This window comes from Haemorhous mexicanus, chromosome 6 (assembly GCF_027477595.1).
Source record: "Haemorhous mexicanus isolate bHaeMex1 chromosome 6, bHaeMex1.pri, whole genome shotgun sequence".
NCBI lineage: Eukaryota > Metazoa > Chordata > Aves > Passeriformes > Fringillidae > Haemorhous > Haemorhous mexicanus.
In genome coordinates, this window is record NC_082346.1 from 60,186,356 (window position 1) to 60,202,503 (window position 16,148).

The 16,148-nt window shown below is 43.8% G+C and overlaps 1 protein-coding gene across 2 annotated transcripts in view; it reads right to left on the reverse strand.

Moving 5' to 3' along the window:
- The window catches only part of HIF1A (hypoxia inducible factor 1 subunit alpha), a 34,990-nt gene extending 19,067 nt beyond the window's left edge, over positions 1–15,923 (reverse strand). For both annotated transcript variants that reach the window (XM_059850519.1, XM_059850520.1), the window contains exons 1-2: positions 15,718–15,923; positions 567–757 (exon numbers count right to left, since the gene is read on the reverse strand). In XM_059850519.1, coding sequence (XP_059706502.1) covers positions 567–757; positions 15,718–15,752 — 226 coding nt within the window. In that variant the 5' untranslated portion in view covers positions 15,753–15,923. The remainder of the gene's footprint in view (positions 1–566; positions 758–15,717) is intronic.
- Between the last annotated feature and the right edge of the window lie 225 nt (positions 15,924–16,148).

Consider the following 16,148-nt stretch of genomic DNA (forward strand, 5'->3'; position numbering starts at 1 on the left):
ATGAGCACAAATAACCAGTATACTGCCCATGGCAGGCTATCAGCTACAGGCTACAACCTGACTCAGATATTCCTGCAGTTGTAGCTGCAGAGACAACGCATCCTCAGCTGACTTCACCTCCAGAGGAGCACATCACAGAAACACAATTTACAAAACTATTCCTTGCAGTTTATTTTAAGGGGACATGACTCTAGTTAGCTCAGTCAACCTTGAACCAATTACCTACAGTCAAGAAAGCACAGCTGGAACAAACAAATTTAGAGGGAAAAGAGGTTTAAATGCAGGAATCTAACTTTAGGAGAAGGGTCAGAGAAGACTGAAAAGGGCACTACAGCTGTGATGAGACAACCAGGATCACCAGAATAGAAAGGGAAAAAATGAAATCCACTGAACAGTGGATTTTTCCTGTGTCATTGCTAACAGCTGATTTCTACTGTAAGGCCTCCCACCTTCCCAGAACAAGAACACATCTAATGTGTTCACATTCATTTATTTTACTGCTGACAGGTCTCACAAATAGACTCTTCCTCAATATCCCTCCCAGATGGTGCCATGCTGTCCCTTACCAGCATCCAGCAGCTTCCTCATGCGCAGGTAGCTGATGGTGAGCCTCATGATGGAGGCCTTGTCCAGGTGCGCGCTGACGGTGTGCGGCAGGGGCAGCTGGTGGGCCAGCTCATAGAACACCTCCGACTCCTTGCTCCTCCTGCACCGTGCAGCATCCCTCGACTTCTCTTTCCTGCGTTCAGAGCTAATCCTAGAGAAACAAAGTTTCAGGTTGATACAGGGAAGTGAGCTCTCTAGGATGTGTGTCTTTGAAACTAAGTTGCCCAGCGGTCAACTGCAAGTTGAATAATGTAAAGATTCAGTTTAAAAGTGCAAGTGTAATTCTTTGTATCAACTTCTGTCCTGGTTGGGCTCTGCCACAACTAAATTCAAACCCACAGTCTTTCAATGAGATCAGTTCTTCAAAGAGACACTCCCATACTTAAAACCTCTCGGAGTCTCTGTGGTCAGGATGACCCCAAGATGTGTTAGAGAGTCTCTTCCCAGCCCAGCAACCAAAGAAGGAGTCAGGATTCTTCTGTTCTGGTTTTCAAGGTTGTTTATTTTTCTGTTATCTACAACATTCTTTCCCTGACCTGCTGAGGTCTGTTCAGCAGGTCAGTCCGTGGCACACTGCCCGCCCTCAGGGTGTTGTCTTTTTATACTAAAAGCTACATGTACATTTACAATAATTTTCCAATACCTATCACCTATGTTAGACAGTCCATCTCTACCTTAAACCAACCCAAAAGTGCCACCATCACCCAGATGATGGAGGCTAGGAAGAAGGAGAAAGGAGGACAAGGCACACCCAGATTCCTCCATCTTGGGACCCTGAGCCCCCATTCTGAAAACCCCAAAATTCTACTTTTCAATCTATGACAAACTAACTATCATTCTACTTAAACTTTCGTGGCTTGTAAATCCTCATATAAAGTTGGTAATTTTTTCCATGGGTCAAAATCAAAGGCAGAGGTGTCTTGGGCTCTGTACCAAGGTCTCTGAGCCCCCTGGCAGGGGCTCGAGCCATCCAGGACAGCCAGAGGGATGTCCTGGGTTCCGACAAGAACCCTTCCTGCTTATCTCATACCTTGAGTGCTGCCTCTTCAGCTTCCAAATCCTGACCCTTCAAGGCCATTCAACAAATTACAGAGCACATAATTTCCAGCTCAATGCTCCAGCATGATGGATCATGTACATTCTCCAAGTTCTTCCTTTTTTACCATCCTTACAAAGCCCACCGAACAGGTCAGACAAGCAAGGGTACTCATTTAAAATGAGATATGCTGCTTTTCAAGCAATCCAGAAGGTCTCTTCCCCAAAACCATATAGGATGATTCTATGATTCACTCTTTCTCCAGAAAAGCCCCTTCCAGAGTCTCCCTGTACTGGAAAATAATACCTCATTCTCCTTCCACTGCCTCTGTAGACCTGCCTCCTCCAGAACACAAGGTAAAGAGCAGCTCACTGAGGGAAAGCACTGAAACAGTTCAGACTGTGAGTAACAGGGAGAATTCCCCCTTTTCCCAACACCCACACCAGGTCACTTCTGCCTCATGCATTTGGTCAGATGAGTTTTGAACTAAGCATTTTCCCATAGGAGCTCCAAATTTTTCACACATGCAAACAAGAACTCAGTGCTGCTGTGGTCCCTGAGGAAATAAATGTGCTTTTATTTTTAAATTAACAATACAAAACCACACACTATTATTGTATTAAAGTTTTCTTTTTATGCATTTAAATCTTCTGAAGGCACCCTGTCTTCATTTTGTATTCACCTGAGATATAAAAGGCAGTTGCAGTTTGGGAATTACTTTTTTTAAGATTTCACAAGACTTAAAAGCCATCTATTACCACTGCCAAATTCACATTGCTAAGTCTGTGGATCTGTGCAAAAGTCCTGTTTAGTTAGCACACATCTTGTGAGAGGCACCACAAATTACAGAGCAAAACAATCCACGAGCTAATGATCCCTGGGACATAATGAACCAGATTCAAAGAATCAGAGAATGGTGTGGGTTGGAAGTGACCTTCAAGATCAACCAGTTTCAACCCTCCTGTGAGCAGGGACAGCTCCACTATCCCAGGTTTCTCAGAGCCCTATCCAGCCTGGCCTGGCACACTGGAATGGGGCAGCCACAGCTGCTCTGGGCAAGCTGTGCCAGGGCCTCACCACCCTCAGAGTAAAGAGCTTCTTCCCAATATCTGATCTGTATCTCCCCTCTTCAGTATCAGCAAATACATACCCAAAAAACCACATTTTCAGTCCTTAACCTGCTGTGCTACCCACAGTGGCCAAAACCTTGCTTAGTTTGTACAGAAACACAGGTGTGACAATACTGTGTTGGATGTTGGAAGCACAAATGCCTTGACACATGGAAGAAGTTTAATAATCCATGAAAAAGACAGAATAAGCTATCAGAATCTTTTACAATTACTTTCCTTTTTACCAGCTTGATAAAACTATATGCCATCCCCTCCATCCTCTCCTCCTACTCCTGCCACTGCCAGCAGAGAAAAACTATTTCTGTGGAATGAGAAACATTAATGGATTGACATAATAGAAATAAAGACTTTTGGAAAACTAACTTATGGGAATTATAGTTGTAAAAACTCTGGACATACAATAGTCCCATTGATTCCTGTGAATACAAACCCATGTCCCTCAGAATGGCAGCCTAAAATATCTGACAGTATCTCCCCATATTGCAGATTTCTTCACATTGAATTTCCCTGTGACAACAGATGTTCCTGTTGTAGTGATGGATATCTTGGTCTAAGAAGCTTGAGGCTCCTGACACACAGGTATATCTGGAAATAGCCATTATGAAAAGTCTGACCTTTAACAATACTGCAAAAATATTTTAGCTATTTAACCTGACTGATTAAATATTTATTACTGAAGACAGACCTCAAGTACCTTTTCTCTTGGTCGAAAACTAAGGGTGGAGGTAAAAAAAACCACCTGGATTCTCTTTGTCCTCTTTCTTGGACCACAGATTTCACTATAACTCTATTTTGTCAAAGGTATTTCAAGGTAACTGTCATGGTTTAACCCCAGCCCACAACTAAGCATCACAAAGCTGTTTGCTCACTACCTGTCCCACCCTCGTGGGATGGGGAGGAAAACTGCAATGAAGTTGCAGTTTTCCTCCCCATGGGTCAACTTAAAAACAGTTTAAAAATTGAAACAAAATAATAATTGCAATGACAAGAGAGACAAGAGAGACATAAAGAAAGAAACAAGACTCAAGAGAGACAAGTGATGCTCAATGCAATTGCTCACCCACCCTCTGACTGATGTCCAGCCTGTCCCAGAGCAGGAACCAGCACCTCCCAGCCACCTCCCCCAGTTTACACACTGGCCATCACACTTTGTGGTTTGGAATGTCACTTTGGTCAGTCCAGGTCAGCTGTCCTGGCTGTGTCCCCTCCTGCCTTCCTGTGCATCTCCTCACTGGCACAGCAAGGGAAACAGAGTCCTTAACTCAGGGGAAGCACTGTGCAACAACTAAAACCTCAGGGTGCTGTCAGCATTATTCTCCAAAACACAGCCCTGCACCAACTAATAGGAAGAAAATTACTCTATCCCAGCTGAAACTGTAACAGCAGCACAAGAAATTCTATTGCCTTAGACAGATTCACCTTTATACCTTTGATTTTTGTTAGCTACTCATTCAAGATCCCTTCACCAGCAAAATGTTCATCCTACAACAAAAACTCAAGAGAGAATTACTGGAAGTAAATGGTTGCCATCCACCCAGATTACTGCAGTTTTGTCACTGCTTCCTTTTCTATTGCAGACACTTTTAAGTTAAAACTCCCCTGCTTTGGCAATCAAGCTGAGCACTTCAAGTCCACAGGTTTGTCAGGCTTGTGTGAATCACACAGGGCACTCAAGAGATGAAAACAGACAATAACCTCACAAGTTGGGATTTCAACCCTTGTATTTTCTTTTATGATGGCCTAATGTTCTTGAAAAGTTTCCAGATTTTTGCCAGGTTTTAGCACCCTTAGCAGCAGCCTTCAGCAGGAACAGTCAAAACTTCTCCCAGACATTGAATTATTAATTACCAACTGGAATGCTGCTCAAATCCAGCCCATAGTGCTTTCTGTTAAAAATTAATCCCAGAGCAAAATCATCAAGTGCTGCCAGCTGGAGCTGATGGGCAAAACCCAAGGAAAAAGGGATGTTGGAACCAACCAGTGCTGCCTGAGTGGCAGCATCTCCTCTCCCTTTTACTACATGTTTCCTTTCTAGAAAGGCTGCTACTATAGATAGATGTTTAAACTGTACAGCACAACAGTTGGCTATTTTTAGCTGCTATTTAAACCTAAGCTGTAACCAATCTGAGTAAAACCCAGCCATTTAAATAGGAAGATTAACTACCAGCTTCAAAGAGCGTTTCTTTAATGGATCAAATTAATAGGGAAAATGTCTTTCACAAATGAGGTTTAATTACCAAGTGAAGTCATTGTTGCCTCAACACTTAAATGCCACCAAACTAAAAAAAAAAAAAATTATTTCCTATTGCAACTACTCTAAGCTTTGTTACAATTGCATAAAGTAAATTAAAAAACACACATCAGCATGTATAGCTGCTCACAATTTTCTGTGTATTCAATTAAATGACACTGAATTCCTGTAAAGAAAACCTATTTCCAAAGTGAGCATTCTCCTCACCAGAGGGGAAGGAAAGGGAGCTCAGGGAAGGGGATTTTAACAGTGAGATGTGAAGTGCCACAAAAGCAGTTTAAACAAATCATATCACTTCTCTTATCTGTTCTTTTGGAGCTGCCCCTGTGTAAAGCTCATGATCTTCTCAACAGAAAGAGCATTCTGCAGAAAAGGAGCCAGAAAAAGCTCCATTTAAAACAACCCCCAAACTTCAGAGCTGTATTGCAGCCTTCTGCTCTCAGTCTGGCACGAAACAAAAACACCTCAAGAGCCTGAAGAAAACCTCAGCTGCTGAGTGGATTATACATGCAATGAAAATATCAGAAATGCTGGTGCTGGACAGGAAATTGCATGCATTTGCAGGTCTGATTTTTCCTGCACAATTTCAGTGCCAGACATTCATTTCCATTTTGTATTTCTACCACCAGAATACAGAAGCAGAGAATCATAAGCACGTTATCCATGAAAGCTCACTGAAAGCTGTTTCACTGACCCCTTTGAACCCAATAGCACTTCTTATATATAAGAGATGTTTATATGCAATAGCTGAATAAAATCTGAGCTCCAGAAGATATTTGAATTACAGACCCAGAGCAAAAGGGTATTTTACAACAAGGACTCACTGCAGCTGAACCAAGAGCTCAGCTAAAGGATATAACCCAGACTCCCACTCCCTGCCTCAAATCATGGAGAATTGAAACAAAGTTGTACAGCAACATTTGCCCAACAGCCTTGAGAACAAAGCACACCCACAGTAGCCCCTGCCCACCAGTAACAGATGTTAATATTGGCCTCTCTACTTGAGTGTGCAGCTCCTGTCCTCAGGGCCATACAAACCATGTGGGCCACAGCATCTCCCAGGTAACACATCATTCCCTGTACCATCCCAAAGACCCCTGCACAGCAGATTCCTACAAGCGAGCCCCCAATTCTCTAAATGCAGCCCAAATTTTTCATCTCCTTGAGTGAAAAACTAATCAATCACCACATATCAGTTGGCTTGCTCCTCCTTATTTACCAATGGCAAATAGAGGAAAAAAAAAAAAAAAAAAGAAACCAAAAAAAACCAACCCTGGAAAATACCACCAGTAACTGGTAAATTTTGGTTGAAAATACTTAGATAAAAAATGGTCAATGGATAGAACTTAAAATGTGTAGCAGTCAACTTTATCTCCTTCTGGCTTTTAAAATCACCATCCAGCATTAAGAAAGTTTTTATACTGTGTACATATTATTTGATTAAAAAAAAAAAACCAAGAGGTTTCCTTTATGTCACTTTGCTATGGTTACAGATTTTCTGCCATTCAAACTCACTATTTCTGTAATCAGGTACATTTTACTCTGTAGGTGTTTTCAGTTCCCATGTAAAATAACTTATGCATGATTAATTAACCCAGGCTCATCTTTCTCCATACAGGTTGTGAAAACATTCTAAAATATAAACATCTTCTGATAGCAATTCACATTTTTCTCTTTAGATTTGCTTTCTTCAACCAAATGGCCTTGTATTTATCACATTATTTGTTCCTAAAGTTTCACAGACATATACACTGTAGGAAACAAGAAATCCTAATTAGTAATGTGCCTTGAATCTGGTAACATCTTCTTGAGCTTTAACCAGTTTTCAGTTCTGCCATTAATTGCCATCATTTGCCAGTAAAAAATTCAGATAATATTTCCATGTTAGAAACAATCTTTCCTCTCAGACGGTAAAATTACTCTAGGAAACACCTGGCTTAGAAATGGAGTCACAAAAACTGCATCCACTATAACATAGCTTCATTTTTTTCTTCATTACACCAAAAAAAGATGTAAATATTACAACACAGTAACATACTAAAAGTATATGACATCAGGATGGTGTTGGAACTTTAGAAAGTAGACCTGCAAAGTGGTCTTCCATTTAACTTTTAAGGCTGGATGCATTCCTGTGGTTGGTATAAAACTTGGTCACCTTTTCAGGCCCAGCCTAAGCAAGGTATTTCTGGCAGCACAGCTGAACAGGACAGAGGGGCAGCTCCTGGCTTGCAGCCATACCCTGCAGAGCACCCAGAATAACCAGTTGTGTCCATGAGGAGTGCACATGGCTCAGCCCTGGACTCGTCCCATCAACCACTCACACCTACAGCCAAAGAGTGTTAGGACAAAGTTTACTCTCCTGACTGTGCTGAATACACAGCCACCTGGGTTTTTTCAATGTTTGTAAGATCTGTGTTTCATCCAGAGCTGCTAGCCATGATAGTTGCTAAATTATTCCTCCATGGAAAGGAGGTCCAGGCAAGCCCAGCACTCAGCACAGGGATAGTAAAACAGTGGAACTGCTCTATCGACAACTTCATATACAAACTGGTTTACAGTTTTTACCACTCAAATCTAGTTATTTAGGTATAGGGGACCTAAGGAGCTGATCAACTTCAACGAGGAGGGACAGAGCGGCAGTGTTAGCACCATCAAGTCTTGAGACAGACCCACACCAACATGGCCCAGAGTCGCAGGCAGCCCCGAGAGCCCCATTCCCTCTCCCTCCCAGCCCTGCAGTGACACACTTGTCTGTCCTGACCAGCAGCCCAGACTATTCGTCCCTCAGCAGGCAAACTTTTTCCAAATTGGTTGGGAGGGGTGCTCCTTCCTCCTGTTGCAGCTCTACAGAATTACTGCAGTCTCTCAGCTGCCAGTTCTCCATGAGCTTGGGGTTACAGCTTTGACCCACCTTGCTTTGACGTGATTTCCTTTTAAAGTATTATTGCTTTATGGCCAATTTTATTTACTAGATCTTCTTATGATCTAGTCTGTGTAGAGAGTTCTTGTGGGGGAAAAAAGCCCACACCCAAACCTCGTGTGTAATCAGAAGCATGTGATTACACAGAAGAAAGTCTTGCCCTTCATGAATTAATGAACATCACAGCCCACTAATCCAGCTCAGGAAAAGAACTCAGAAATTCCTTACATACAGCATGAATGATTCAAAAGAGATTTAACTGCAGAAACTAATGTAATATCCAAGCAGAAACAACACCACTGTATGTAAACTATTAAAAGTCATTCCTTTGTATATTTCTTTCTAACACAGCAATTCAAACCATTTTCTTTACACAGGATAGTTACAAGCATTTCCCGTAGCCTGACTACCACTAAAACAAACCCCAAACTGATAAAACTCTAACAAATCAGGAGAGCAAGCAGGGAGGTCAGCCTGGATTAGCTACAGCAGCACAAATGCTCTGAAAGCCACCAGCGTTTGCAAAATGAGAGTGGGGAGAGGCAGCCAGAGGAGACTCACTCAGCTCACCTAGAGTGAGCTTACCCCACAAAGTCCAGATAAACACCCATCCTACAGACAAATCACAGCACACAGGAGCCAGCAGCAGAGCCTTAATGGCCTGAACCCACCACAGCACCACGCTGACAAGATTATCCATCATCTGGATTTGGCCTTGAATTGACCTGAAACCCCCAACTACCTCCCCACAGAGAAAATGTGAGCAAGAAGGGAAAAGCTTAAATATTGTCATTTCTAATTTAGATCATGGTGAAGTGATTCTATCATGTCTTGCTATACAGTGTAACCCACCCACAGTTTACCTTTGCATTGTAATATACTGTTTTAAAATAACCACACAGCATACAGTGGTGGTATGTAAGATTTTTTTTTCAGCTATGTTATTTGGCTTTTTCTTGAATACATTTTTTTTCTTAATTAGTTGTGCTTTACCCTTCAGGATTAAAGGTACATGGTAGTAAAATTGTGTTTATTATTACAGAAAAATCAGAGCTATTCAAAAGAGGTATCTGAACACAGGCTTAACAGAACTAGACACTAAGTGCTCTCCTCCCTTCAGCCCTTCTGCTTTTGCTTCTACCAAGCTCACAAAAAATGATGCAAAACATATCCCCAAGATATCTGTCAGGCTCTCAGTTAACAATGTTTTAGCTAAGAACTGGTCTACCTTCAGACAGATGCAGACTCTTGATAAAGTAACTAATTTTAGTCTAAATTGTGGCATTAAAATGTTTCTTCTGTTTTGTTCACTGCATTTGGTTCTAAGACTGGAGGCTGGACATTTTCCCTCATTGCTTCCATACAAGTTTCATCCCTTTACCTCAAGTTCCTCAACTGCTTTCAGTTAACAGGGTATTTTGTAATCAAAGGTTTTTAAGAACAGGGTAAAAAAAAAGAACAGAAGTAAGAGATATCAAGTTTTGTTTTTCTCTATGAATAAAGAACAGAGCCACTAAGCAGCCAAGAGAAACATTTACAACAATAGCTAGGACAAAAAGCCTGCAGCAATGTCAGCTCAGCATCCAATAGACTCAATAGGGTGCAAGGAAAAAGTCATTTCTGAAGGACTGAAAACCAAAATTCCCATCCCCAGCTTAACCATTCCTTTTTTTAGTTTAGCTAGTGGAGGCTGCAGCCTTTATATTTGATGTGGATTACTTCATGTCTTCCAAGGGAGGTGAACAAGAAGCAAACATAAGGAGGTAAGCCTTTAGTAACTCCCTTTCTAACATAACAGTCCATTTACTATTCTCATTTGTGAGCAAAACAGGAGGCTTGGCCTCAAATCCTTTTGCTTCTTGAAATGCACAAATTTTCATAAAGTGACATCAGTCTAGCTTTGGTTTAGGATTGACAACGAAAGAACTCATTCTGGTAAACAAAACAGGTCATCTTTTCCAGGTAACATTTCCAGGATTATTACAAATAGAGTCAAAATGTTCATGAAATAAGTTGCTTGGTAAAACCTTCCACTGTTGTAATTATAACCAGTGCTGCTGATTCAGTATCCTCAATTCTTCACTTGAAGTTAGGGCTCTATTTTAATGCAGTGAGTTAAAAGATTTGTTGTAACATTTCTCAAAATGCTTAAGGAGCATTCATTCACACCAAATTAAACAGAAGCTGCACAGTTTCTCTGCTAACATGCATAAACAGTTATGCTTTGGTGTCTTTAAGGAACAACTAGTGGACCATCTTGAAGCACCAGTTCTTCTCCAGTGCCAGCAATGCCATTCTGAATTTCTTGGTACTAAAATATCTCAAGCTTCTAAAGGGCTACATTTCTCTACTAGTCCCAGTGTTATCAGACTTCAACAGGAAGGAAGGACAGATCATGCACATGATGAAACTGCTCTCTATCAATGCACTTCTCTGAGTTCTCAAACCCAACCCCCAGGCTGATATGAACAGGCATAGATTCAACCCAGGCTGTGGCTCCACATCAAAGAACCCTGAAGTGTTCATCACCTACATAAAGTGCATTCAAAAAATACATATGCTGGCATGCATTCACTTGACTCCATGCTTCTAATGATTTCAGAATGTAATTTTCGTAGAGATTTTTATTCCAAGCTGAATAGCAGAGATCTCAGAGAAAAATCTCAACAGGCTTCATGTCCAATGGTAATTTGGAAACTTGCATCTTCCTTGAATTTTCAGTCATTAAAGTGCAAAGGGCTCATCTTCTCTCTGTAGTCCCCAGCATCACAAAACCTCCCTGTGTGGAGATTTTGTGGTTCCCTCAGTGGAAAACTCAGATTCTCTTGCATTCTCTTCCATCCCCTCTAATACAAAGGAAATTTCTCAAGAGAGGCTCAAAATGCTCAGACTTTCTCAAATTCAAAAGGGAAAGGGCTGTTATAACATGAAAAGATGATTAAGGTCCAAGTTCTTTTCATGCATTACCTAGGTGATTTTTCTGAGGCATGTAAACACCTGCCCATATAACTGTGTGTGTGAAGATAAAAGGTGCAGTAATCTGGAACATTCCTTCCTTTTGGACACCAGCTTGCTAGGAACAGGTATGGGTTACTGTGCCTTCTTGTAAAGCTCTTGCAAGATTTGTTTTTGTTTTGAATCTGCTTGTTTTTTAAAGAACACATCTTGTAATTGAATTGCTTTGCATCTCCTTGGAAGTATCATCAGGAAAAGCTTGATGCTCTTGTACACCACCACTAAACCATGTGGGACTTCCCTCCTGGGTTTACTTAGCCATGCACACTCTACAAACAGGTAAAAATTATTTTGTTGGCACATCCCAACACCAAAGCTCTTTAGGAATAAATTAATACTGCCAAATTCTCTTTGGTAGTACAAAAAAAAAAAAAAAAGGATTTTCAAAATCAGCAGCTTCTGTCATTCAATGTCCCCTTTAAGATAAAAAAATCTCATGCAAACCTACTTGAAATTCAGCATTCTAACACAAATTGGTGCAATATTACTACTGAGCAACATGAACACATCCAAGAATTCAATCCACTCTGTTACACAGGCTCAGCAAGAGTCCTCCAGGCTTCCATGCCGGAAGCACACCAACAGGAACATGCACAATCTTAGGAGTTTTGGATTTACACTGCAACACCGCTGACATTTGACAGTGCTATTAATATTTATTGACTAATTTTTTTTATTCCATTCACCATCAGCAATCAGAGCCTTGGAACCAGACACAAACTCCAGGCATTATAGTTCAAGGACAGGGAGGAATAAAGGTCTCTGGCTGCTTGCACAACGTGCAGGGGAGGAAGCAAGCACCTGCAGGTGAATTCACGCATCACACACATGACAGCAGCGTGGTCTCCTCGGGCCTCTCCTCTGGTGGCAGTAGGAGGACAGCATGGCACAGCTCAGCTCCTCAAGGCTTACAAAGGGCATGCCACCTCAGCCTAACCTAAGTAAGCCCTTGATGGGCACTTCTGATAAGAGAGAAACCAACCAGAAGATGGGGATGGCAATTAAATGAGAGAATAAAATCGATTATCCACTTCACACCTCCACCTTTAAACCAACAGTTGACTTAACTGCCACACTTAGGATGCTGATAAGAGTGTGCAGCTACGTTTGTTCCCCCCACACACCTTTCAAAAATGTTCTAGCATGTACTCCAGGAAAGGAAAAGCATTTCAACAGAAGGTTGAATTGCTAGAAAAGCTTGAAAGGGCTTCAAAGAAAAACCTCTTACTATCACATCACCCTGTTACGGACCCCCTGACAACCTGGACCATCTGATTACAGCTGTAGCAGCCTCCTTAGATAAGCGTGGACTGGTTGTTGGTATTTCAGGCCCCCCGACCAAGAGACCCAGACTGCAGACACTGTGTTTTAAAGGGCAAAGCAAGCATGAATGTAAACAAAAACCAGAAAACCCTCCTGCTGCTTCCATCAGCTCACTGGCAAATTATCAGACCTTCACTGATAAATGGAACCAAAGCACCAGCAGAGCAAAATTATGGAACAATTTCTGCAGCAGGCAAATCCTCCACAGCTATTCTTCCCTGATTTTCAGTGCCTTGATGCTGATGAGGACAGGCAGCAGCACTATGCTGTCCCCATCATCTTTAGTGGGCACTGGAAAACCATTTCTGGTCTTTTTTATTAAAGGAATTCACAAAACTTTTCATGTTTCAGGCAGTGCAAAGAACAGACAACACAGGTAAGTCCTACGGCAAGGCAACAATCCAGAAAAATCCAGAAAGCAGTAAAACCACTGTTCTACGAGCCAGAAACCACTCACCCTTCCCCATACCTGTGGGGAGACTCTACAGGAGATTTACTGAAAGATTCCTCCTCTTCTTACAGCCCAGATTATACAAAAGGGTTTTGTATTCACTTTAGACTCCAGCAATGGTGGCTCAGTTCCCCCAGCGCCGAGAGAAATTAACAGACAAAAGGGGTGGCACATACAATCCTAAAGACCTCACACAGGTTTAAGAAAAAACAGGGGCAGCCACTGCCCCTCTAAGCCATCAGCACAGGGTACAGCCTTCTCAAACAGATTCTGGAGCTGGACCTCGGTGGCAAAAATCCAACAGAAAACCCTCGATCTTATAAATCATCCCCCTTAGACAATAAAAAAGAAGTTTCAAGGCCCGACTCTGAGAAACTGAAAACTGAAGTTCTTCTGTGAGGCACTCGTGTCAGGATATTAAATTTCACTGGCTTACACTATCTTAAAACCCAGAATGAGTACTCCAGAAATCACTTATTTTTATTTAGCACTTATGGCATTAAAAATATGTATTTTATGTTATAAAGACTTACAGCACACTAGAAAAATGAATCTGGATTACCTACCAGCTGCAAGCCACTACAAAAGTAACGACTAACCCATAACCTTAAATGGCTCATTTACTTAAAAAGGCACCAAAATTCCTCTGCTAATAGTGAAGTGTCACAGCACAGACCGGAGGAAAAGCTTTTCATTGCATCAGCCATTTGCACACTGGAGTTTGTTAAAGGAATATTGAGAAAAATCTCATACTTCTCACCAAAACCTTTAATTTGGCTCAAATGAGAGTCGATGAGCAAACAAAGCTCCCAACAACTGTTTCACCCACTCCATGCACTGAAACGCTGTCCTTGCAGCACCTGGGGGAAAACCCAGGAGCACATCAAAGTGATGCAACTACTGAAGAATGGCTAAAACCCAAATAATTCAGCATCTATTCATGGTGCTGATACTTGATTTCTTAGGGAACCTTGACCCCTCTACATATTTGAGAAACTTGGAACCACATCAAAAAATGGACTCAACAGGCCAGTATAAAAATCCACACCTCCAGATACTGCTATGACCAAATTTCCCTTTAAAGTCTAAGACATAAACTTGGGCAAATTCCATATTTTCTGAATCTCACAGCTTATAATTAAGTAAACAACAAGCTTTACATTAACTATCAAGAGATAAACACTATCCAAATACAAGCAGAGGGAGAGGCAAGGAATAAAAGAATCTTAACCCATGCCAAAATTGAGGTGTACTGTATATACAGTTAGCCAAAGTTTTATCATCAAAGGTGATAAAGAACAGGACATAAAGGACTTCTCCCTTCAAGGTATTCTGAATATGGACACTGTCAAACATAAACCCTTCAAAAACAACCCAGCTTTTTGAGAAATGCTTGATATTTCCATGAAGTTCTCTGCTGAGCTCATATCCTTCCTTTTTTTGCTTAGCCATCTTCGCTCAACTGTACATCCACAGCCCCCAGGATGAATGCACCACAGACACAGCTTTATGTTTTCCATTAAACCCAACAACAGGAGTAATGGGAATATTCCTTTATAAGAAACATTCCCGACTTTGAACTTTGTCTGCAGGAAACCGAAAACAACAAATTCTCTTTCTTAAGCCCTGCCTTTAGGAAGGAAGGATAAGCTTTGCATACTCATTCTTGCATTCTGAAGAAAGCAGATTACATCCAGGATAAGGGAATTCCAAAAAAAAAAAAAAAAAAAAAAAAGGAAAAGTTCTTCAGTGGGGCAGAACGGTAAGTAAAAAAATAACAAATGCTCAAGAGCAAAAGAAAAAATAAATAAAAAAAACTAATAAACAAACAAACAAAAAAGTATCAGAAAACAACTCAAGTCTCAAACCCCCTTCCTAGACCTGACACTAAATTAGGGCATCAGAGCAAAGCGCAGATTAATCATTTTGGTTGCAACATTTTCCCACAGGCTTCCCAAGAGCCATCCGCCTGGAGTAGAGAAACTGGAGGCTGAGTGCCACCCCAGGTGCCCCCCTGTTGGGATTCACTGAACCCAGAGGCGCTTCTCCCCCATCCCAGCCCGGCACCGGCTCCCAGGACGCTCCAAGGGAGCCGGTGCTGTCCGGGCGCTGCCGGTGCTCCCGGTGCCTGCTCCCCGCTCAGCACAAAGCTCACCATCCATTTTACAAGCCGGCCAGGGCTCCTTCCCGACACAACTTACACGCTGTAACACTTACTGCGCTTAACCTGCTCAGATGACCCTTGGATACAAGGGCAGGCAAAACCCATCTCGAAGAATTAAAAGCCGAGAAAAGGTATCGATAGCCATATAAACAAACCTTCTGCAGATGGCGAATACGGCAATTAATCCCCCCACAAAGCCCCACCGCCGGGACCGGCTCACCCGAGCCCCCCGGCTCCTTAAACTTCACCGCCTAACAAAGGCTTTTAAGGCTTTTATTCCCCCCCTTCCCTCTAATTGCGCTTCCAATCCTCGGTGAATTATTCATACTCCTCAACTCACATTGTCCATCCGCCCCCCCCCTCCCCACCCCCCTTACACCTCCCCAAAGCGACTTTTGGGGATTTTTTCTTTAAAGCTTAATATCTCCAGATTGCGAACCGGCCCTTTTCCGCACAAAGCCGGGGCACGGCGGGCTCGGAGCGCGCCGGGCACGGGGCACGATCAATCCCTGCCCGCTCATTTCCAGGAGCGGAGCAGCCCCCGGGGGGCTCCCCGGCACCGCGGCCGACACCGGCCGCTTCGCCCCCGGCCCCGCCGCCAGCCCCGAGCCCCGGCCCGCTCCCCCCACCGACAAAATGGCGACGTGGACGCGAAGGAGAAGGAGGAATGGAAGAGCGGAGGGCTCCGCGGGCCGGGGGAGCGCGGGGAGGGCAGCGGGGAAGAGGCCGAGGAGGGGGCGGCGGTAACAAAGCAGGGGGCGGCGGAGGCCGGCAGCAGCGAGCGGGGGGGAGGCGGGGGGCGGGCGGCGCGGCATCGGTACCTCTTCTTGTCGGTGACGCCGCCGGGGCTGTCCATGGCGGCGGGATGGCTTCTCCTCCCGCCGGCTCCCTGATTACGAGGCGGCCGCGGCTCCGATAGCCGCCACGGGACTCGGGGAGATGGCGGCGCTGGCCGGATCTGGGGCCGCGCGGGCTCAGAGCATCGGGGCACAGGCTGCGGGGAGGTGCGGGCGCGGCGCGGGGCCCGCGCTGCGCCAGTGAGGAGCGGCGGCGCGGCCCGGCCCCTGCGCGCGGGGTCAGCTGAGCGCTCAGCTGGGCGGGGGCCGGCGCCTCACGTGCGGCGCTGCGTGCGGGGCGGGCCCGGGCCCGGCCGGCCCCACAGCACCCGCCCCACAGCGCCTGGCCTGGCCCGACCCGGCCCGGCCCGGCCCAGCCCGGCTGGCTCCACACCGGTCCCCCAGCACCGGCCCCA